The sequence below is a fragment of the Lycium ferocissimum genome, chromosome 7 (assembly GCF_029784015.1).
Source record: "Lycium ferocissimum isolate CSIRO_LF1 chromosome 7, AGI_CSIRO_Lferr_CH_V1, whole genome shotgun sequence".
In the NCBI taxonomy this organism is placed as follows: Eukaryota; Viridiplantae; Streptophyta; class Magnoliopsida; order Solanales; family Solanaceae; genus Lycium; species Lycium ferocissimum.
The window spans coordinates 42491652-42514949 of NC_081348.1; the positions used below are offsets into that span (position 1 = coordinate 42491652).

Here is a 23298-nt window from a genome sequence, read left to right on the forward strand (position 1 = left end):
AATAAAATAAAATTACATACTCTTTCCGTCCCATTTAATTGGTATTTTAATTTAAGAAATTGTTCAAAAAATATTTATCATTTAAAAATTCAATATTAAAGTTGATATTTATTTTTTTAACTATAATCTTAATATTAAAGGAGTAATTATTTTTAATACAGCTCAACTCTAAAAAAGAATATGATAAATAGGAATAACTTAGTAAATTATAGTATTTGGTATTTATTATTTTTCTTAATGAACATGAAAAAGAGCTAAAACTGAACGGAAAAAGTAATTAGAACATCAAAATGTAATCATAGATTATTAATATCATAAGTATTTATTAGTAATCCAAAATGAATATAAACAATTTATTAAGTAACAAATTAAATTATATTGATATTATAAATATTTTTATACAGTCAGTGTATTTTAAGTTGTTTTGGCAAACACAAGAATACCCTCAATACTCTTCCCTTACCTCGAGCCCCTACCATCTCTTGTTACCCACCTTTTGATTCTCTTTCTCTCTCTGAAATCTCCAACTCTACTTCAGCATTTTTACTCTTAGAAAAAAACAAGAGGGAAAACATCCTCTTTTACTGACAGAGTTTTTCTTTTTCTCTCTCTCTTTCTTGTTTGAGAAAATTGCTCTGTTTGCAAAGGAAATGGCTATGGCTCGGTTGGCTAAGGCCAAGTGGGTACTACTACTACCACTTCTCTTGCTCTTTCCAATACTTGCTTTTTTACCTGAAAACCTCTTTTTATGTTTCAATGGGTTGTTCTAAAACCATCCTTAAAAAGGTACATTTTTCGACTACCTGTTTTGTTTCTCTCTGCAGTAGAATCTCTGTTCCAAAATAAACCAAAAAGAAACTTACTTTCTCAAACCCCATCCCTTTTCACCCCACATCCCTCCAAGAAACCACCTTTTCTTCCTTTTTCTCAAGAATCTCCTAATTTTTGGTATCTTTTTTGCAAGAAACCACCTTTTTGGTTCTTTTTTCTCAAGAATCTCCTAATATTTGGTATCTTTTTTTGCAAAGCTGTAAACTTGCAGCAAGCTCTGAGGAGTAGTGGAAGAAATGGGGTGTGTGGCATCCAAGTTAGAAGAAGAAGAAGAGGTAGTTTCCATATGTAGAGAGAGAAAACACTACCTGAAATTGGCCGTTGAGAGGAGGTATACTTTAGCTGATGCACATTACAAGTACTGTCAAGCATTGTATGGAGTTTCAGCAGCTTTAAAACTCTTTGTTGCTCGCCATTCTACACCAACTTCTCCATATCTCATTACTTTTCCACCACCTTGCCCTTCTCCAAGAAAAGAGAATAATGTGGTTTCAAACCCTTTGTTTCTTCAGCAAACACCTACTGAACCAACCCAAGAATCCATTTGCTGTGGTGGGCCATGCAATAAATCTACAACAACCCCATCAGATTCTTCTGAGGAAGAGAGAGAAGAGAAAGCTGTGAAACAGGAACAGCAGCCACAAGGTTATGGCTATTATTACATGGAAATGCCTCAAATGCACCAAATGGAGCATTCACCACCAACAGATTTTGGTTGGGATTTTTTCAACCCTTTTAATAGTGTAAGGCCAGAGATAATTAGTGGGTACCATAGGATTTCTGAGGAGGATTTAATTAGGGAGCAAGAAGGGATTCCAGATTTAGAAGAAGAAGAGGAAGATGAGGAAGAGGAAGGGGATAAGGTAGTAGCCACTGCAGAAAAGGAAAATATGGAGAAAAGAGAAAGTGGGACTGAAGTTGTACAACAAACAGCGCATAATGCTAATGTAAGCCACGAGGACACAAAAAAAGGTTTGACAGTTGTGGATAATCCATTACAGGGGAGGGAGTTACTTGAAGCATTGACTGATATTGAAGACCATTTTGTCAAGGCATATGATGCTGGCAAGGAAGTGTCAAGGATGTTGGAAGCAAATTGGGTACATTCACAGCCTAATTTGGGGGAGCCCAAAGGTAGTTCCATATGAAATACGTTACTGTCATTTTTGAATGAGAAATTTCGTTTTTTTTTAACTTCTTGAACAAAAGTCTTATCTTTCATTGGATTGCTTTTCTTGAAATAGCTCCTTTTGCTCTAGGTTTATGTTCCTCTTCAGCTGTTTTAGCTTTATGGTCCTCTTTGATTGTTTTTTTATTCCAGTAGTACTTCCTGTTATAGGATATGTTCCAGTTGGTCATACCTGATAATCTTTTTTCTTGGAAAAGAAAGTGACATCCAATTGTTTTTGAGAAGGATTTATTTGTACCAATTTTGTTTCTGCCTTGATCATATTCCTATTATGCTCATGGAGGTTTTGTGAAGATTATCCACCCATTTTACTCATTTCCAAGTCAATTATCTATCTTTAGAACGTAATTCCTCATGATTTACTTCACATTTTCACACTAGCTGGTCAATGAGGACAAGAGATTATTCTTGGGTGGTCAGTGTTGGTAGGAGGTTGTTCTGTTGATGAGAGTTAAGTTGCTTAACTTATACATTATACCTAGTTCTGGAATCTGGAGTTTGCTTGAAATTTTCAGGTTCAAGGGTCTCTATTTCATTATTTCCTAATTTGTCCGGTTATCTCGTGTATGCAGACAACTCAACGAAAATCATCCCAGCTATTACTTGGAAGTCTCCTGCATCTCGTTCACCATCATGCAAGAGTCTTGTCGCGTCTAGTTCAAAAAGTTCTTCCACATGGACAGAATTCAAGAATGATCTATTTGATGACTATGGTGGAATGGGATCTGGGAGTCATTCGCTGACCCTAGGAAGGCTGTATGCTTGGGAGAAGAAGCTGTATGACGAGGTTAAGGTATATCCATAACGGCCAAGCCTACTATCTTTTTGTCATATAAGAACACTATGAAGCCTGTCTCACCCATGTCATTCCAGCAATATGATTTAAGTTCTTGATTGATGTCAATCAAAGTCCGCATAGGTATCTAGCTATCAGCGTTCTTGTTAAATGCAGAAGAATCCACATTAATATGACAGGCTAATTATACTTTTGAGATTTCTGGTATGATCACCACTTGGTTGTTATGGGACTTGGAGCCTCTTTATCTGTCTGTACATAAGTTAGTATGTGCTGTCAATATGTGCAAGTACTTGACCCCATATCAGTCTCATGTGACCTCTAAAATAGCAATAACCAGAGTTTTTGGCCCTGGATTTGGGAATTTACTGGTGCCGAGATGGTACTACAATAGTACAGAACTTTGAATGTTATTGGAGAGTATTAAATAGCTGTAGGACGTCCAATGATATCTACCTAATTGGGCTACTATTAAAGGGACACTACACATGGTTAAAATAATGATTCAATTTCGTGCCATGTCTTCACTGCTAGATATGCCAAATCCACAAATGTATTAAGTTGTCAAGTCCTGTCATTATTTGTCTCTTCACTGTTCATTTTGGCTCAATTTCTTACATCTTACCCTCAGGCTGGAGATAGCACTTGGAAATCATATGAGAAGAAGTGCAATCAACTAAGAAATCATGATGCCAGAGGAGATGAAGGACGGACAGTAGACAAAACCAGAGCAGCAGTAAAAGAACTATATAGTAGGATCCTAGTCACAATTCGAAGTGCCGAGACCATATCAAAAAGAATTGACGAACTACGAGATGAAGAATTGCAGCCTCAAATCATTGAACTGCTTCAAGGGTAAGGAGGACAGTTACCTGAGTAGCAAAATATCACTTAATCCAAGATCTTCATTTACCGACTTTTGACCCTTTTCTTTCTTTTTGGTACAGTATGATGAGAACCTGGAAGATCATGCTGGAATCCCATGAGATCCAGAACAAGATTATATTCGACGTGAAAAGTTTCACCTGTCCTACATATGGAAAGTTTTCCAATGACTCTCATCGGCTTGCCACGATCCAGCTTGACGTTGAGCTTCAGAATTGGCGAGCTCGCTTCCAAGATTACATTGTTGCCCAGAAGGCTTATGCGGAGGCACTCCATGGATGGCTGTCCAAGTTCACAGTCCCTGAAGTTGAATTCTACTCCAAAAGTAGGAGTTCAACTCCAGCTTGTCGAGCTAATGGTCCTCCACTTCTCATGATTTGTCAAGATTGGTTGTCTGCCATGAACAAGTTGCCAGATAGAGCAGTTTCTGTTGCTCTAAAAGGCTGTGGAAAGGACGTAAGAGCTTTGTGGGTTCAGCAGGGAGGGGAACAGCAACAAAAGCGAAAAGTTGACAGCATGTCCAAAGAATTAGACAGGAAAATACTGGCATTCCAAAAGGCAGAAAACAAGCTTTATGAGTTCAAGCTCACGGACCGAAGCTTGGAGCTTGAAGGTGATCATAGAGCTGAATATCTCAAGGAGAGAAAAGACTTGCTGGACAATTTCCGGAAAAGGGTTGATCTAGAGAAGGAAGAACACCAAAAATGCATGCAAGAAACTCAGAGGATTACTCTGAACGGCTTCCAGACTGGATTTTGCCGAGTTTTTGAGTCTATAACAGAATTTTCCAGTGCAGCACTAAAAATGTACAATGAGTTACTAAGCAGCGGTGAGAAAGCTGAGAAAGTCGGTAACCTGCCATCCATAGAGAGCTCCCAAGCTGGTGAAGATGTCAAAAGATGACTTTGGCTGGTTTTAGATTTCCTTATTTAATGCACAGGTTGAACTGCTAGTTTGTATATTATGGTGGCATCAAAGCAGCTCGCTGAGATGTAGCCACTTGTATTCATGGTTGAGTTTCTTGAAGGTCAAAGGCAAATTTCGTTCGACAGTTTATAATTCCCTTTTTCTTACATCTTAATTCTTAAGTGGCCATAGTCCCTATAAACTAATACAACAGCGTTTTCTGGATTATTCAGTCAAAGATCCCTAAAATTAGAGTCTGTACTTTCCATCAAACACTACTGCCGTTTTTGGCTCAAAGGTGATAACTGCCAGATATGTGATGAAGAAAATTCGCATTATAAACAAATAATTAGCCCAAGCAACCAGTTTGTAGAACCCTTAGATAGAAGTCACAGGTTCAAATACCGCCATTCCTACCTATTTGTATATATAGGCTTCATTGCTATGTGCATGAATGAGAACCGGAAAGAAAACCATTTCTTAAACTTAAAACTACTAGTCATTAAGAAGAGTGAATCAAATTACAAGTAAAGTCTTTTTCTGGACTTGGCCTATGCATTATATCTGACTTTTTAAACAGAGTTTAATCTTAAGAAAACAAATGAAAGCATACGCTATGCAAAGGAGTTAACAGCTGCATTTCACTGCAGGAATATTATCATCTATGTATCCCTTCTGTGAGAAAATAATCAGAATTCGTCTAATCTCAAAGCCACAAATTTTCATCAGATCAGACGGGGGGATTAAAATACAGTTGATAGAAGAAGCAAAGCAGATAATCTATACTAACTTTATAAAACAAGTATCAGAAATTCCACAGTTTTAGGAACATACTTTTTGTACATTTGACAAATTACTGGTCCTAGATAAGCACCTGAGTAGGCAACAAATAGCCAGAGACCTTGCAGTAGCAGTTCATACAAGCCTTTGTGTTGCCCTATATCAGATACAACGAGACCAGAAATTGCGAGAAAAGTATAAATTCACTCACAACCGTAGCAGGAGTGTGTATACCCAGAAACGGAACAATGTCTACTTGCAACCAATTTTCTACTGCTGAACCTACCACCGCACCAGCAACCAGCCCACCAATTGTTATCACGCTTGCTTTCCCTGTTCACAAGTAAAGTTCGTGTCACTTTTCTCAGAAAACCAATATCTAGTTCTACATATTTTGGCAGAATTACAGATCAGATGAAATAAATCACCAAGCAGAATCATAATTCAGTACAATTCCATTGTTTTTTTATAAATGGTAACAGCAGTACAATTCCACTGTTATTTCCAAAGTCTCATTCGCATTATCCAGAAGCCAGTAGATCTGCACGTATCTATTCCTTCAAAGTTTCATTGGCTCTCATGTGGCTACTACTCATGTCGCTGCTATATAAAATATAAGAATTATCTAAACCAGTTTTCAGTAAAAAAATCACGGTCTTCACTCTCAACTACCTGCAAAATGGAAAAATTGTAAAATGTGATTTTTCCCTATCCATTTTTCAAATTCAAGACACAAACTTTAAGGAACCTACTTTTTCCCTGTTTTAATATCTTCCAACAATTGTACTAAAACAATTCTGCAGTTCATAACAATTGAAGAATCCATGTATACATGACAAACTTCTTCCCTGTTTACATTGCATGATACGTATTCGAATTCTCATCTCTTTTTTTTAAAAAAAAAGGAATCCCCAATGTTCATCTTAATAACTCTCACCAAGTCAAATCATCACACAGTTTTGTATTATAGGGAACATCAAAGGAGGTCTTCATCAAAGCGGCAAAAGCTTCAACTTAAACCAAAGGTGGGAGTATTAGGAGTTGGAGACTGAAATTTATGTTAATCATCAACGTGACAAAAGACGTAGATCCATAACTAACTAGAAAATAACACATTCAACTATTGAGAATAACCCCAGTCGTATCAATTGAAAATAAACACAAATAGCAACATAGGAAAAAACTCGCGTATTATATTGAGAATAACCCCACCAAAAAGATTTTCTCCGAAATGCATACTAGCATAGGCATTGAGACAAGGTCTCTTCATCTCACAAGGTTAAAAGTTGTAACCAGCTTTGGCTAGATCTACGAAACACATACGATAAGGATCACAATCCAAGTTATTGTTTTCTTGAGGGTTGATGTAATTGTGAAATCTATAGTGATCCAAAAATAATGCTTAAGATCCGGTTAGTATAGAATGCCAATGAACAAACTTATAAGACGTACAGGGGGTCATTATATACTTCAACTAACAGCTTGGCCATTATTTTAGCATGATTTTAAGACACATACTGCTGTCTCTATTTGGATTCTCACATTTATTAAACCTAACCTGGGAGTGAAACAAAGAAAAGTAACCTATCTTCCTTACCCAGCTTGACATTTTTCTTGGTCATAAAGTACAAGGTGGCCCCAAAGCTCGTGGCTAAGATTAGTCCAGGTACATCAGCTCCATATGATACTCCTGAAGGTGTTGACGCCCCATTAACATATGTTAAGACCATTAAGGCTCCATAGACTCCTGCTTGAACACCTAGCTCTTTAGCAGCTGGTGCTTCAACTGAGACTGGTGAGCTCTTGACAGATGTTTGCAGCCACTTGGGCATTGATCCCATCCCAGAAGCATTAGCAGCTTTAACATCAGCAAAGCGTACACTACTATCCACAACTTTTCCAGCTCTCCTCTGTGATAAGCTCTGCATGAGAAGCATATCATATGCAGCCTCAACCTGAAAGTTGTTGAAAGGTGTCGTTTCTTATAGTCAGTAACACATACACATGGAGGAGGAGAAAGAGGAAAAAGGCAGATATATTAATTTCCACTCAAAGATCTATTCTTTCCAGTTTTCCTCCAACAATTTTGACTTGATGCTTAATTTAAATAACTCCACCAAGGCGAGTTCCCAATAGCTGGTTCAATTCTAGATAAGGAGGTAGGTTAATGATCAGGATAAAAATAGTCCTGACATATCATGAATCCTCTAAACATTAATTTGCTAGAACATGCAGAACGGATGTACCGTTCTTCATATAGCCTGTCACGAATAGTTTGGGACTGAGGTATAGTTGATTGATTTGATTAATGATTACTTGACATAAAATATCAGCTGATGGCAATTGCTGCAGAGACACATATGCTTTTCCAGTATATATACAACAACAACAACAAGGCAAAGCAAAACATTGGAGCGTTCCCACAGTTCAGTATACTAATCATTGTTCCAACTTCCAAACTAGTCAATTCAGTACAGGTTAAAACACAAAACATTCTCTAATACCTCGTAGCAATACAATTTCAAACAGAGCTATGGAGTTTTGAATGCACAAAAACATAAACGATCAGCAAGCTACTAATTATCATAAAAGGTAGAGTTAATGGTAAAAAAAAAACACCTGAACTATCACTATTTCGCGAATTTCACATCCTAACTATCAATTGTTCCTTGTTCCTACCTAAACTATCACCATCTGTTCCCTGAACTATCATCATCCATGTATCAAAACACACCTCGAAGCTGACTACGCCAACTATTGGATGTTTCCTTTTTCTACTTGAACTATAACCATCTACTCAACTAGGTGTGTTTTTTAATACTGATAGTTAAGGTGTGAAACTCGCGAAAAAGTGATAGTTCAGTGTGTTTTTGACCATTATCTCTAAAAGGAACTTAAAAACAACAATTCTACAGTAATTAAAGAAAAATTAAGCAGAATAACCTCTTATACCTGGGCAATAGTATCTGGATCATCATTACAAGTAGAGATAATTGATTTTTTAGCACGAAGAATATCATCAAAGCTCGCACCCTCACTAACACCTAACAACTTCAACGCATTCTCAACCGACATCTCAAAAGGAGCCGAATCATCAGCTCTAGAACCTGCTTTAACGATAACGGTTTCCAATTTCCGGCGGTGAGAACCAAACGCCGCTAACCTCCGCCGTAAACAAACGGAGTTCAGAATTTTCGGAAAATGAACCGGACGGATTGGAGTAGGCCGGTTTGAACCGGCCGGGTCACTACCGATGATTGTGCGGTTGGGCCGGACCGAGAGAGATGTGGCCATATTTTGTTTAAGGCACAGTGAATATCTGAACGGGTGATAATATAATTCTAACAAATAAGGAAACCAAACGGTTGAAGCAAACTCAAGTGTGTGGCGTTTCTAGTTAGGTAACTGGTGATGTGTAAGTTAACTAATTGCTATTTCTGGTCCACTAGTTTGAAGGATCTCCATTCTAGTAAACCTTTTAGCGTCAAAAGATTTACGAACGAATTTTTATTTTATTTTTTTCAAATGTTTCTGAAATACTTTTATTTAAGGGAAAAGGGTAAAAAATACTCTCTTGCTTTGTTATAATAGCTAAAAATATTCTCCATTATAAAATTGGGTAAAAATTACCCCTTTCGTCATTAAAGTTTTCAAATATACAACTTTCTTGACGAAAATGCCTAAATTCACAAAATAATTCGATTTCATTTTTTAAACCCGACTCAACTTAATTAAAAATCTAGATCCCCTTATTTCCCCCAATTCCCTCAAACGTATAACACTCCGGTCATACATCCTAAGATGATAACGAGAGTTTAGTAACTCCTTTCTATTTGTGATCCCAAAAGAAATAAAAAAAGAAATAGTTCCATGTGATGACTATTATAAGTGTTGTTATAATTTAGCTATTATAACAAAGTAGAGGTGTATTTTTTACCCTTTTCCCTTTATTTGAAGCTAGTTCAATGGAAAAACATTATCTCATATTGTTATATGATTAACCAAATGATATGAGAGTTGCATCTGATGATTTTATCTTAGGGGAAAGTGCACCATTAGCCCATTTGGGGGGGTTTTATTTAACTCCTCCTCCTTTCTTTCTTCTTCTTTTTCTTCTCCACATTGTTGTCACTTCTTTCTACATTTTTAAGAGCCAAAAAAGAGATTAATAGAAATAAATTATTTATTATTCATTTAAATTTTAATTATAATCTCATCTTTATGACAAATCTTACTGGAAAAAAGAATAAAGTGAAAAGGGGAGAAAAGGGAAAGAAGCTAACAAGGCAAAAGAAGGAAAATGTGTTTGTACCAACTTCATCAAAGACTACAGCACAAAAATAAGAGAGACAGAGTCATGGTAAATTGTCAAGGCATTTCTAAATTCTCTCTAAGCCCTAGGCACTTCATAAGTTGCCAAAGCCTTTATAGAATTTAATTACTAATAGGCGCATGTTTGTACCAGACAAATCAATAAATTTTTTGTCGAGTAATATACGAGAACTACTTTTGGCCTCTTTTTGTTGTCTTTTTCTTGTAAACATAACTAGATGGCCCGAGCCCGTGCAAAGCACGGGTGAATGTTGTTATATAAAAGTGGTCCGACTTTTGTAAGGTACTTCCTTATTCGTTTTGTAGGAGTTTAACTAAAAAAAAAGAACCAGTACCATCAAGTTAAATATTACTCATAACATAATATATTTCATATTGTGCGGAACAAAGTTATATTATTACATTGCCAAGCTTGCTAGAAAGAGAAAAGTTGTGAAATTCTTGATGTTCTTGGTGTAAGCGGTACAATTGGATTCAACCAGTTGTTGTCGTTGTGGAAAAGAGAAGAAACTTGTACAGTATCCCGATAAACCTGCAAATTGTAATGCAATGTTTAAGGTATACCATCAATCTTTGAGAGAGTTGGAATAAAAGTTCAAAATCATGCAGCAGTATGAGGATTCTATGAACAAACCATAAGAGTGCCCAAATTTAAAAGTTGAAACAAACGTGTAAAGAAATACAGACAGAGCTGAAAGATAATAGGAATAATTGGTTGCGCAGTATCCCGATAAACTTGCAAAGTATTACATAAGTCTAAATCATGATAGGAAACTGGAACTTAACACATTAAGTTGGAAAAGAGAAATGTAGAGATTAGAGGAAAGTGATGGTAAAACACCAACCCTTGCAAAGCAAAACAGAGGTAAGCACAATATTATCGAACTAAGGGAAGCTCCCTGCAAATTTTCAAGAGATAGAAGCAGCAAAGCAACATACATATTATGTAAAAGAGATCTGATTTCGAGAAGATAATTCCCTATTTGTTTTAATTGTTTAGTAGGAGTTAAATAAAATTATAGTACTACATTGTAAATGTAACTGGACTGTAGCAGCGATTGTTGGCAGCACGTGATTCATCTAGGTATTCTTGAAAAAAGAAGGACCAAGCATGTGAAGTTACAAGTCACAACTAATACATTCATTTTGTGAAGCCAAAAAAATAAGATTATTCTTAATTTGCTCTAATAAACTTTAAATTTTATTCTTTAAAGTGATTTCTTTAAATACATGCTAGATATCAAATTTTATGTTCCATCCTTACAAACATTGAAGTATACCTTCATGCCAAAATCTATACTGATCGTATATCTAAAATTAGGCAACCACAAAATCTCAGACTCAACTAAATAGAAAGCATTGCATCTTCAATAGACAAGTAGATGAATGTGTACCTTTACTTGAAGTAACATTATATGCTGACTTGAGCTTTAAAAGGGAAGAGACACTCTTTTGGTCTGACTTTGATCTGCATCAGAGATAAGGATGATGTTGTAGTAGAAAACTTGGTGGCAAACAAAAGAGCTAAGTCCATAATTTTTTTGTGTGTAATATAAGGAAGAAGCAGAAGAGAAACATATCATTACACCAACCGTGCCCGTGATGAGCATCGGGTTTTCCCCAACATTGTTGTACATATAAGATCTAATATTGGAATTTCATGGTGGTTCTAATTGTGTTGTAACATTATCCAAAAAAAAAATATCATGCTAGAAAGACAAAAACAGTGAGATTGTTAATGTTCATGTAGGTAGTCCAACTTATGCATCATCACAATTGGGTGAAATCTGGACTTTAACAACTGTTGGCAACACATATCTCAGCTGGGTCTCCACCGAAAAAAGAAAGGCAAGAATTAGAATTGAGAATGTTGAAAGTGCAATCAAATTTGAAGTATCACTTCAGTTAAAGTTTGATGCTAGAAGTCTCTACTGAATTAGAAAAATACCAAAAGTAATGAGAAGCAAAACTTTTTTTCACTTTGCCCACATACTGTAATTCCAGCTAAAATAAACACCAGTTTAATATCACTATGTCTGCTGGAAAAAAATCTCTAGCAAATCATAATACCTATGGCAAAATACCCAACAGTTGAGGAGGCACATAAAGATTTGAGGAAAAGTAAGTATACCATAAGAAAGTTGAGCCAAAATTCCTTTTGAAAAAAATGCTAAGCAATTGACCAGAAGAGGTAAAAGGATTTGGACACACAACATACTGATTAAAGCCTTTGGTATAATGTGCCCTCCTGAGATTTCCCAGTTAGTATTTCATGTTTGTTGGTTCTTCATCATACATGGATGGTGCTCCTATCTGTTGTACTTTTGGTTTCACATAATATTTAGCAAAAGGCCATAAGATACCGCAAAAATGCCAAAGTGATAAGAGATATGATATACAAATGTGCTTACAGTCACCTTCTATATCTACTCGACAGATGACTTGGTAGACCAAAGAGATCTCCTCTCCTCCTAACACTGCTAATGATTGGTGTTGCTCTGATGCTGCAGGTGATTGCCACTTCCTTCGCTATTGCTTCCACAGTGTTTGACACTTTCTCAAATTGCCTTTTGTTTCTCTCCATCCATATTACATGCACCCCTTCAATATAAACCAGCTTCATAGTTTGTGCAGTTAAGCTAAGTAAATTTTAACACATTGTAACAGTAACTATAGAGAAATAAAGCTATACTATTCTTATATGATATTATTTGGAGATAGAAATCTTATAAAAAAATTATACCCAAAAAAAAAGTCAGCATTATGAGACTCCATATATAGTCTAGCATTCAGATCACCATTAAATTGTTTATTTATTTAAAATTGATGAATATAATGAGGAGGATTACCAATATCTCTTACGATCAGCTTGACAAAATATTAAGAAACTGGAAACTCTTAGCTCTCTGTAACTTTAAGTATTTCTAAGAGAAAACCATTCCAAGCTCCTCCCATCATAAAGTAAATTGTTGTTTGGCAAGGATACATAAACCGAAGCCAACTCTATACTACAAAAGTAGTAATAGATTTGTTCGGCCCCAAAATCAATCAAGGAAACAAAATATAGGCAAAATAATTGACAGGCCACCTCTAACCTAGAAATTGGTATTTATGTTCTTTTGAAATACCTGAAAGATAATTTGACAAACATGTTTCCTCAAATGCTTAATAAGTACATAAATCATACAAAGTTCTGATGCAAGAGAACAACTTATATGGGCAAAGGTCAATCTACTGTTTGATAATAAACGATTAAGGTGCTAAAATAATTACACAATTTTGCATGCACAAGATCCAACTTCTATAACTATACTTGGTTTTAGTCTATCGTGTTATCCAATATATTATGGCTGGTCATCTGCTTTTTGAGGTTCATATCTCCTTATAGTTCCTAAAGTATAAACAAGATCTATATAGACAGTAACTGAGCTTACCAATACTATCAAGTGCTCGAAGGACTAAACAGAAAATGCATACCTGCAAAGTCCAATGAAAAAGAAAAATCAACCTTTAAGAAATGAGTTCTACAAATAGGCAATCCAGAAATATTAAAAAATCAATAGAATAACTGTAGTTCAGAGCAATTCCGATCAATTCACAAAAGCATGAAAGTCTCATCGACTTTTTTCCAAATTAAGCATAAAATTCAAACTTTTCACATGCCGTTAAATTATACAGCTATTGTAGAGTTTAGTTAGAAAAAGTAATGGAAAAAGAAATACTGCAACCTTAACCTCAAGTCACATGAAATACACAGAACATCTACAAAATGAGTTCAAAACAAATACCTGAACAAATTGAAGCACACATGTTAGGTTTCAGCCAATAGTAAAAGTTATACTATTCATTACATATCCCTAACGTTAATCGAAAGTACCATAATGTATGTAACACTTTAAATGTATCCTGAAATAGTAAGTTGGTTGTTCATTGTTAGGAGTGGCACATGGACTGTAAACTTCAACCACATTAGCTAATAAGAAAATATAAACTACTACTAAGCACAACTCTTTGCACATAAAAAAAAAGTACGTGCGAATGAAAATAGCAGCTTGCTCTGGAATTATGCTTTTGGGTTTAGAGGAAGAACACGGTTGAACCGAATGGCTGGCAGTAGAATTTTCAGAGTGAAGACATATTCTCACAGTATATTCCTCTCGACCTCGTTCTAGAGGTGCTGCCTTTTTTCCAGGAGTCAATTCAGCAGAGGGTTCGGTAAAGATAGGTCTATTCTCAAGCTATACATGTCATGCTTTTAAAGTACACTTTCTAATACCAACTATAAAAGCTATAAAATCACAACTTTAAGTCGTGAAGCAAGAGCGGGCAAAAGAAAGAGAAAATCATTTGTTCAAAGTGGAGACTTACATTGGAATTTCATAGAGGACGAATTGACAGACTAAATCCTAAAGAAATAGGGAACATCGCCCCTCTTTGATCTTAGACAACACAGTTGTTTGAAGCTCCTCTCTTGAACACAGTCATTGCTTCAGTTGAAGGCAGAAAGATAGTAATATATGAAAATAAATAAATAGAGTCAAAGAAATAAAAATTCAGAAATAAGAAAGTAGTAAATTGGGCAAAATAAATTAAAAAAAGCAACACCATGGTCCAACCTTTGGAAATGCAAAAATAAGAAAGCAGTAAATTGGGCAAAATAAATTAAGATTAATTGAATAAATGTATTTTTTATTACCTTTGCTTGATGAATGTATATGTTGTTGGAACATCTAGTTGCAAGACAAAAAGTCAAAAGCAAGCTTCAAAAGAGAATTGATTTCCCTGCAAAAGAACTGTTTAAGAATGAATAAATTTTAGTTGTGGTTGATGTTAAAATTTTGTAAAAAGAAAATTGTGGAACATTTAAGTAATGGAATAGGGCAAATAAGTTTTGATATAAATTACCTTTGTTCCAAAATGCAAAAGTGATTGCAAAAAGGTTATCACCAAATGTGTTTTCCAGAAAGAATGAAAGAGAGTATAAAGATATAATATAAATATATTCATACAAAGAATAAGAAAGAGAATTTTGTGGTGACCTTTATTTCTTTTTCTTGGGGGTTGTTGGCTCCGGTTTTGTTTTCAACTTGAGCTGAGGACGTCGCTCGGTTAGTACTTCTGTTTCTTCATCAAAGGAAACTAAATGTTTCTTTTTCCTTTTGTTGCCTTCTTCAATGTCAGTTTTTGGTGATTCAGGGAGAGAATGCACCATTTTTCCTTTTTCGCAAGACAAAATGTACAATTTTAGATGCTGAGAACTGCGGGAGAATGATTTTTTCACTTGAATTATGTAAAAGTTCTGATTTAGCTTGCTTTGAATATTTGCATTGGTAGCAACTCATCCTGGGGACAAATATATTTTAGCTTTTTGTTTGATCAATTGAAAAGTGAGATTTGTAAATTATTCGTTAGAATGCTACTTTCATTTGAAGCAAGGTCGTAAATCTCATCTGTGGTAAGTGGATAATAATTTTTACTGCTTCTTTGTCCATAATTATCCCAATTATTGATCCGGAGGCATCTTGGAGATTTACATCAAATCTGCACCTGCAAGTGTATATGTGCAAAAGATAATTAAAAGTTAATCAACTTTGTCCGTTTACAAAAAGTCGCCAAGCTTTTTTTTTTTATATATATAATTAAAAAGTCACTCAAATTTGCCTGTGTATCATATAAATATCTTATTTGTGTTTCCTTCTAGTGACTTTATGTAAATTTGTTTTAATGAATTTCATTTAGATATTTAAATTATGGTATGTTCAAATTGAGCAGCCGAATAAATGATAAAATGTTTCCATTAGGCGCTTTCAGCTTAAATATTAAATTCTTTTTATTGCACGTGTTCTCAAGCGACTATTAAATAAACAATTTAACCACATAAAATATGTCACATTATTTAATTATACAGCTCAGTCTCAATTGGAATATGCCTGAGATTTTATGACTTATTGAATTATATACGTATAATTAAGGAAAGTGACTTATTTTATGTGATTAATTCATCTAGATGATGAACCTTGACAACATTGTAAAATGTTATCCAAAATTTAAGCCGAAAGTAAATAATTGGAACATTTTATGGTGTATTCTGATGCTCCATCAAAATATCTTATCGCGAGTATCTAATCGAGGGGTTGTCTGCCAATAAATAAACAAAACCAAGTTCACTGGTAACAGCGTTACTCATATCATGTGTAACATGTTGATTTCCTTATTGCAGTATTAACCCATCTAACGTTTCCTATATTAATTTCATAAAATATATTTCTATTTATTTATAGGGGGAAAAAAAAATCTCCAATTATTTATCTCTGCCATTAGATCTGAATATATCGTTTCTCCACGGTCCACCTTGCTCTCTCTGTCTGGTTCTCAACTTTGTGATTGAAAGAAGAACAAAACAGGTACTCACCTTTCCTTTCTCAGATCCATTCTCCAATCTTCTTTTCTTCATTTTTCAATTCAATTAACTCAATTCACCGTTATCCGATTTCGTTTCTATTCACATCTGGTTGTAATCCACTGCTTCGCAGTTTAATTGTATGGTCCAGTATTCTTCAATCTCACATGTTGACTTTTGTGTTTGTGTTAATTTGCTATAATCTGTATTAATAGTTGATGTTGAGTGAAGTAATTGACGTGTTTGTGGACTGTTTATGCTTTTGAACTGATGCTGTGTAGATGCTTGTGATCTGACGATCGAAGTTGAAATATTATCTCTTTTCGCGGCCACTGATTGTGATTTTGTTATTTTGTTGTGACATTTTAGGTTAATTTGCTAGAATTTGTATTAAAATCAATTTCGTTTCTACTCAAATCTGGCTGTAATCTACTTTACTTGTATGTTCCAGTATTCATACATCTCTCACTGTTGACTTCTGTGTTTGCGTTTAATTTGCTAAAATCTATATTAATAGTTGATGTTCAGTGAAGTAATTGATGTGTTTATAGACTGTTTATGCGTTTGAACTGCATGTCTTCCTTGACATTTTGATGCTGTGTAGATGTTTGTGATCTGACGATCGAAGTTGAATTATTGACTTTTGTGTTTGCGTTAAATTTGATACAAACTGTATTGTTATTTGATGTTGAGTGAAGTGATTGGATGTGTTTGTTGACATTTTATGCATTTCTTCCTTGGCATTTTGATGCCTTGTTGTTTATTCAAGAGATGTGTGTGATCTGATGATCAAAGTTGAAATGATTATCACTAGTTGCGGGCACTGATTGTAATTTGTGATTTTGTTGTGCATTCAGGTTAATTTGTATTAATAGTTGATGTTGAATGAACTAAATGGATGTGTTTGTGGTCTTTTTATGCGTTTGAACTGCCTTTCTTCCTGACATTTTGATGTTGTGTTGTTTATGATCAACTCGAGATTTTGATTGATAGAACTGGCAATTAAATGTATATTCATCCACCTATCAGCTGCGTCTTCTGTTTGTGATGTGATGGACAAAGTTGAAATGATTATCACTAGCTGCGGTCACTGATTGTAATTTGTGATTTTGTTGTGACATTCAGGTCAATTTGCTAGAATTTGTATTAATAGTTGATGTTGAATGAACTAAATGGATGTGTTTGTGGACTGTTTATACATTTTTTCATTGTCATTTTGATGCTGTGTAGATGTTTGTGATCTGCCGATCGAAGGTGAAATATTGTCTCTTTTCGCAGCCACAGATTGTAATTTGTCATTTTTCTTTTTGTGATATTCAGGTTAAAATATGGGTTCTGCACCAAACAATATTGAGATAGAGGAGGGAACCCTGGAGGTTGGAATGGGTAACATTATTTGATCCTTTCCTTTTTTTTTTTTTTTTTTGGTAAAGGTAACAACCTTTCCTTTTTTTCTTCAAGCCATCTGTTTGCTAGAGTAGAAGTCTTTTCAGCATTGGGACGATGTTGTATGTGCGTTATGGCTAAAAAACTTGACTAGAAAATAACAGTAAAAAAATTGATGTTAAAGGTTACCTTCTTTGTATGATACAAGGTGAATATCTTATGGTTGAGTTCAATGGGATTCTGTAAATTCATATGCAATTCTTTTTATCTTCTCTTTGTGGTTCCAATTTATGGGATGTGATCAGAGGGGCGATTCACGTGCATTTGATTTATCCAGTGGATCATTAAGTTAAAAGCACACATTTTCAGCTCTTTTTTGTTGAATTCAATGTAAATTCTTGTAACAGATATTATACCGATAATATTATATGGAGTGGTTGGGCCTATAAGATCCAATATATCTACAGGATGAATGTCATTGGAATATTGATGTTAAGATGAATTTTGTAGAAATGTTGATGTCAATAGACAATATTAGAAATTATAACACCCGATGGAAGGTACAAGTAGGATACAATATTGTTTTTGTATTATATATAAACTCTTAAATTACTAGACTTGTCAGTTAAAAGTTTGATGCAGATTTCTAACATTATATACAATTGCAGAATATAGAACTGTCTCGGGTGTTGCTGGACCGCTGGTCATCCTAGACAAAGTGAAGGTAATTGTTGTGTGCTTTGCTAATTCCCTTTTCTGGATTGTCCTTTGTGTGATACTTTTATTGTACTTATTTGTGTCAATGCAACTGGAATGATGTGATCATGTATGGTCCCATCAGGGACCCAAGTACCAAGAGATTGTTAACATTCGTTTGGGAGATGGAACTACCCGGCGTGGACAAGTTCTGGAAGTTGATGGTGAAAAAGCTGTTGTCCAGGTTCTTTGGAATCACTTTGGCTGATCTAGTTGTCCGCAATTTATAAATATGTTCCTTCTTATTAACACTTTTTATAGGTTAGCTCAATCTCCTTAAACATGTTCATTTTTCTGTTGCTTCCCAGGTTTTTGAAGGAACATCTGGAATTGACAACAAATACACAACTGTGCAGTTCACTGGGGAGGTACACAGCAGCTAGTATTTGCTTCTAGACTTCATTCATAGAATCCAATTATGTAATCTCTGAGTATAGGTCCTCTGGTTTCCTTGTGTCTCTGTTGCTTAACAAAGCCGTGGTCTGAAAAGTTCACATTCTCAACTTACTTTAGCCTTTAATTTTCTCATTTGTATTTCCATCTTTTTACAAACTCTTATATTACAGAAAGCAGTCAATAGTAATCATGTAAATGCTTGTTAGAGTAGTTCTGTATTTGCAATCGGAGAAAATAGTGGAAAACCAGATGGATTCTAAGATGGAGACAATTGGATTATTTGAACTTTTTAAAGTACTGGATATGTTATTGTGTGGTTCTGTCATTTCGTAGTTATAGTGTTCACTAATAGTGTCAAACATGCTTTCAGGTCTTAAAGACACCAGTTTCTTTGGATATGCTTGGACGCATCTTTAATGGTTCTGGCAAGCCAATTGACAATGGTCCTCCTATTTTACCCGAGGCTTACAGGGATATTTCAGGCTAGTACTGACTACTGAGTTCTGGACATTCCATTATTTTGGTATTTTATATTTGTGATTTCTCTCTAACCTTATCATGTGTGTAACTTTTCAACCTTAGGAAGTTCTATCAACCCTAGTGAGAGAACATATCCGGAAGAGATGATACAGACAGGAATTTCCACAGTAGATGTCATGAATTCAATTGCCAGAGGGCAGAAGATTCCTCTTTTCTCTGCTGCTGGTCTTCCTCATAATGAAATTGCAGCCCAGATCTGTCGTCAGGCTGGACTGGTGAAGAGGTTGGAAAAAACTGACAACCTTCTAGAGGTTAGTAGTTTGTCTAAATTTTTTTCCGATGGTATCAAGGTCAGCTTGTGTGTAGATTATCCAATTATTATATGTAGTTGTTTAAGTACCTTGATAATGGAGGTCTGCTACATTGCTTCAGAGTTGAATGGCTTTTAAAGCATTGGGCTGTTTCTGATTTTTGTTTGAAACTTTACCACTATCCTGACTTGATTGGCTTACATTTGTTGCATTTTAGTCCAAGTCCAAGTGCTGCAATGCCAAAATATGCGTCCTCATTTTTTTTTTTTTTTTTTGGTGCCTTCTGAGGGAGCTCATAAACATATACCTCGAAACAGCCACATTTGTTGCCCATAAGTAACTAGACGTTAACCCTTTAGAAAGTTTAACTAGTTAGTTCCTTGTGTGTTGCTTTTCTAATCTACCAGTGAACAGCTGGACAGGCGCATTTATGTATCCGTGTTCATTATACATGTTGATTATTTTATGCAAATTGACATAATTCTCACCTTTTTTGCTTGATGCCGAAGGGTGGCGAAGAGGACAATTTTGCCATAGTCTTCGCTGCTATGGGAGTCAACATGGAAACAGCATCATTTTTCAAACGTGATTTTGAGGAAAATGGATCTATGGAGAGAGTGACACTTTTCTTAAACCTGGTAATGCTTGGATCTTTTACATGAACAAACAGTGATATTTTCTTTTGTGAAAACAAACACAGTTATTGAAAGTAAATGTTAAGTTTGATTGGAATATTCTGTTTTTGCAGGCCAATGATCCTACTATAGAGCGTATTATTACTCCCAGGATTGCTCTGACAACTGCAGAATATCTAGCATATGAATGTGGAAAGCATGTGCTTGTAATTTTAACTGATATGAGTTCATATGCTGATGCTCTTCGTGAGGTATTGTTCATGAAGTGTACCTTGCAACCTTTTCAATTGCACCAATCATGATTTTGCATTTCTGGAGCACTTTTGGACCTTTCAAATTATACAAATGATTTACCTGTTGTTACCTTTTTTGGGGGGCTTCTTTTTTTGGACTTCTGTCACCATAAAACTATAAATTATCCTACAGGTATCTGCTGCCCGGGAAGAAGTGCCTGGAAGGCGTGGATATCCTGGTTATATGTATACCGATCTGGCAACAATCTATGAACGAGCTGGACGTATTGAGGGACGAACAGGCTCCATCACACAAATTCCAATTCTGACCATGCCTAATGATGGTAAATCACTAAAACCTAGCCACCTACTTTTTGCTGTTTCTACTACTTTGCTTTCTCATATATATTGATGAACCTCTAATTTCTCTTATTATTTTGAACAGATATTACACATCCAACCCCAGATCTTACAGGTTATATCACTGAAGGACAAATATATATTGACCGACAGCTTCACAATCGGCAGGTATGTTACAATTCCCGTGGACTGACTACTTTCGCACACTAGTGAAGGGAAATTATTTCTGAATGTTAGAGGAGATGATTTAGAAAATGAGCTACTGTTCGAACTAATATAGGAATCGTATGCCTTTTCAATAATTCTTTTCTCTTGATTTGCTCTTTTTTATTTGATTCTAGATCTTTTTATTTGATTTGATTCTAGATCATCTGAATTAGGCTGTGCATAACCTGAGATTCTGGACTGGATAACTACTTAGTGTCTCAGCAGAGAAAGCGATCAAAAACCTCGGCATTTAATGACTTAGCATTACTAGGAGGGTACAATTTAGCATTACACTATATTTAAGAAACTAAAATAATTTAGTCTAAAGGTTTTGCTTTTGGATAAATGACCCATTGCTTGCTGATTCAAGTTATTCGTCAAATTGGATAACCAGCAAGTCACAGCAGTGGAAGGTTCTCTTAATTGGGATTAGCTATGAATAAAACTTACGAGCGTGGATGGATTGAATATCTTTACATTTTGAACAGTTTTTTGCTTATGAATAGAGAATATATCAAATGGTTGTTTTTCCTGTCTGAATTGTAACAGATATACCCACCAATCAATGTGCTTCCATCCTTGTCTCGGTTGATGAAGGTGAGTTTATGGATCTGTTTAGATATGAATCCATTTAAATCTTTTCACAAACTGAGAGGACACCACACGTGTGACATGTTAATTCACCCTTAAAACTTTTGCAGAGTGCCATTGGCGAGGGTATGACTAGGAGGGATCATTCTGATGTATCCAACCAAGTAAGATCAACTTTCAGTAAAGATGTGTTTCATCACTGTTCCTTCGGCATCATATGTTCAGTAAGACTTGACAATAATTTGCAATAAATGATGCTTAATGCTAGTATTTTTAATAATTTCAGTTGTATGCAAATTATGCTATTGGCAAGGATGTCCAGGCAATGAAAGCTGTGGTTGGAGAAGAAGCACTATCTTCTGAGGACATGGTTTGTAACTTCAGATAGATAAGTTGAGCTTTGTTTTGCCCTAATATCAATAAGTTTTCACTAATTGAATCCTTCCTGAATAAATTTCAGCTATACTTAGAGTTTCTTGACAAATTCGAGAGGAAGTTTGTTAGCCAAGGAGCCTACGACACCCGCAACATATTCCAGTCGCTTGATTTAGCTTGGACACTCCTTCGCATTTTCCCTCGTGAACTTCTCCACCGTATCCCTGCAAAGACCCTGGATCAGTATTACAGCCGCGATGCTTCCAACTGAAGGAGCCAACTTTGTACTTAGTCACCTGTGCGATTGCCTTGGTATGAGCTTGATGATACGTATCATGTGATTTTCCTCGTTAATTATGAATCTCCTTCCAGCTCAACAATAAAAGCTCTCTCTACTGGGTTCCCAGAACCAAGGCTCTCCGGCATTTGCAAGACATTTATATTCTTTTGAGAACCAGTTAAATCATGGTGTAATTTATTGTGTTGTGTTATCTGCACATATGCCAGGGTTTGTTTTCCTTTTAAAATTCTACGTCAGTGTAGGGGTTTCTAGGAAATACAAAACCCTTGTTATATATTGTGCTCATTTATTTGTTTTATGTGGACGTGAGTTGATTCTTTTGCATCCTTTTTGAATAATGTTGCCTTTTGTGAGCTGCTCCTTTAATCCTGGCAACTTCGGTTTAAGATATTTCAGGTAAGTAAACACAGAAATGAAAGTAGAAATGTACTCTTTCTGAATAATGGCAACGTACGTCCATTCTGCATCTTGTTCAAACTTTTTGTGACTTTACCTGCAAAGCTGAAACATAGAAGTGAAAATGATTTGCATTCACTTTATTTATTGTGCCACAGATAGCTACAGGCTTTGAAAATGCTGTTGACTGTTAGGTAAAAAGTAGAAACACATCTTTATCCACAATCCAGATCCAACTACAAATCCCTCGACAATTACTAAGAGTTGCATCAAGAATCCATCATAGCCAATCCACAAGCCTCGGACATTCTGTCTACTATCTTGCAGCAGCCAGCAGCATTTGCTGCACCCCCTCAAAAAAAGGGGAAAACACACTGTATGGAGATGCGGGGTATCGATCCCCGTACCTCTAGCATGCTAAGCGAGCGCTCTACCATCTGAGCTACATCCCTTGGTTGGGATGCATCTCGATGCTCTACATAAATGTTTGCTTGGTTTTCCTATTGACAACCCATTCGGGAAATGGGAATAGTTGATTGAAGTTACATAATGAGTACTAGAAATTGAAGTTGAAAATGAGATTGGTTGGACATAAATTTAATGTAAAACATTGATTTGCAAGTAAATGTATATCACGCCTGCTTAATTTCCTTCAATTATTTTATCGGCCTATTTCAAGATTATTAAATGCATATGCTACTAACCTTTTTCCTGGGAAAGAAAAGGCGAAGAGATCTAGCTTTAAACCAATA

At 35.5% G+C, this 23298-nt stretch overlaps 4 protein-coding genes across 10 annotated transcripts; 2 read left to right on the plus strand and 2 right to left on the minus strand.

The window, feature by feature from the left end:
• Positions 1 to 438: 438 nt before the first annotated feature.
• On the plus strand, positions 439 to 4752 carry LOC132065177 (protein ALTERED PHOSPHATE STARVATION RESPONSE 1-like). The gene is made up of 5 exons (XM_059458439.1): positions 439 to 786; positions 1029 to 1965; positions 2593 to 2813; positions 3448 to 3671; positions 3764 to 4752. The coding sequence occupies exons 2-5, from the start codon at positions 1068 to 1070 to the stop codon at positions 4602 to 4604; spliced, it is 2184 nt and encodes a 727-aa protein (XP_059314422.1). The 5' UTR covers positions 439 to 786; positions 1029 to 1067; the 3' UTR covers positions 4605 to 4752.
• A 615-nt stretch (positions 4753 to 5367) lies between these two features.
• On the minus strand, positions 5368 to 8748 carry LOC132065179 (protein CHAPERONE-LIKE PROTEIN OF POR1, chloroplastic). The gene is made up of 3 exons (XM_059458442.1): positions 8340 to 8748; positions 6985 to 7342; positions 5368 to 5720 (listed from the first exon to the last, which is right to left on the minus strand). Exons 1-3 carry the CDS (start codon positions 8679 to 8681, stop codon positions 5545 to 5547), a joined length of 876 nt encoding a protein of 291 aa, XP_059314425.1. The 5' UTR covers positions 8682 to 8748; the 3' UTR covers positions 5368 to 5544.
• Positions 8749 to 9938: 1190 nt separating this feature from the next.
• Positions 9939 to 14526, minus strand: LOC132065180 (uncharacterized). 6 transcript variants are annotated; one of them, XR_009416694.1, is made up of 5 exons: positions 14416 to 14526; positions 14088 to 14206; positions 12171 to 12336; positions 11114 to 11168; positions 9939 to 10251 (listed from the first exon to the last, which is right to left on the minus strand). XR_009416694.1 is itself a non-coding variant. In XM_059458443.1 (5 exons), the coding sequence occupies exons 2-5, from the start codon at positions 14098 to 14100 to the stop codon at positions 10118 to 10120; spliced, it is 405 nt and encodes a 134-aa protein (XP_059314426.1). In that variant the 5' UTR covers positions 14101 to 14151; positions 14416 to 14524; the 3' UTR covers positions 9939 to 10117. The 6 variants fall into 6 exon arrangements, 3 of the variants coding, with proteins under 3 accessions (XP_059314426.1, XP_059314427.1, XP_059314428.1); XR_009416692.1 differs by having other exon boundaries at positions 11114 to 11187; positions 12131 to 12336; positions 14416 to 14524; XM_059458443.1 differs by having other exon boundaries at positions 11114 to 11187; positions 12137 to 12320; positions 14088 to 14151; positions 14416 to 14524.
• A 1450-nt stretch (positions 14527 to 15976) lies between these two features.
• LOC132065181 (V-type proton ATPase subunit B 2) lies at positions 15977 to 22516 on the plus strand. 2 transcript variants are annotated; one of them, XM_059458446.1, is made up of 15 exons: positions 15977 to 16123; positions 17440 to 17505; positions 18174 to 18229; positions 18347 to 18445; positions 18570 to 18629; positions 19028 to 19143; positions 19244 to 19448; positions 19958 to 20086; positions 20197 to 20334; positions 20510 to 20660; positions 20762 to 20844; positions 21433 to 21480; positions 21585 to 21638; positions 21761 to 21844; positions 21935 to 22516. In XM_059458446.1, the coding sequence occupies exons 2-15, from the start codon at positions 17448 to 17450 to the stop codon at positions 22118 to 22120; spliced, it is 1467 nt and encodes a 488-aa protein (XP_059314429.1). In that variant the 5' UTR covers positions 15977 to 16123; positions 17440 to 17447; the 3' UTR covers positions 22121 to 22516. The 2 variants fall into 2 exon arrangements, with proteins under 2 accessions (XP_059314429.1, XP_059314430.1); XM_059458447.1 differs by lacking the exon at positions 15977 to 16123 and adding an exon at positions 16132 to 16259.
• The last annotated feature ends 782 nt before the right edge of the window (positions 22517 to 23298 follow it).